Source organism: Bison bison, unplaced genomic scaffold (genome assembly GCF_000754665.1).
Source record: "Bison bison bison isolate TAMUID 2011002044 unplaced genomic scaffold, Bison_UMD1.0 scf7180017864185, whole genome shotgun sequence".
NCBI lineage: Eukaryota > Metazoa > Chordata > Mammalia > Artiodactyla > Bovidae > Bison > Bison bison.
This window is the reverse complement of record NW_011494757.1, coordinates 290,780-291,276: the sequence shown is the minus strand read 5'-3', so window position 1 is coordinate 291,276 and position 497 is coordinate 290,780. Positions and strand designations below refer to the sequence as shown.

The window sequence follows — 497 nt, the reverse complement described above, 5'->3', positions numbered from 1 at the left end:
GTTGAGTGCCTCCGCGGGCGGCGGCTTGAGTGTGGTCGGGAATGGGTCGAAAGCCACACCCGGCGCCCCATGCCTTCTCTCCGCTCCGGGTCAGCCGGCCTCCTCTCGAGCAGCCCCCAGTCTGGGTTTGCTGCTCAGCAGGCACCCGTGTGGTCCTCGCGACCAGGAGAGTACTAAGCCACCGTGACAGCCACACTGGCGGTTTTCTGTGTCTTTCCTGCGTGGACCTTGGTTATGTCACGGAGCTGGCTGTCTCCGACACTGCCGTGACAGGGAAGGCCGTTCACTGTGCTTCGCTGGCTCGGGCTCCCAGAGTGAGCTTACTCCGCGGGCGTCCAGAGGCAGGGGGGACTCTGACTGGTCGAGCTGCGGGGACCCACGAGCGCTTTGTCTCCATACAGGCCTGCAGAGATTTCCTCGTGCTGGCCCAGACCCACAGTAAGAAGTGGCAGAAGTCCCTGCAGTACGAGAGGGACCAGCGCATCCGCCTGGAGGAG

The 497-nt window shown here is 64.2% G+C and overlaps 1 protein-coding gene across 1 annotated transcript in view; it reads left to right on the top strand.

The window, feature by feature from the left end:
• Positions 1-497, top strand: part of OSBP (oxysterol binding protein) — a 22,983-nt gene that overhangs the window by 7,204 nt on the left and 15,282 nt on the right. The window contains 1 exon segment of the mRNA XM_010843740.1: positions 402-496. Within this exon segment, the coding sequence (XP_010842042.1) occupies positions 402-496 (95 nt within the window).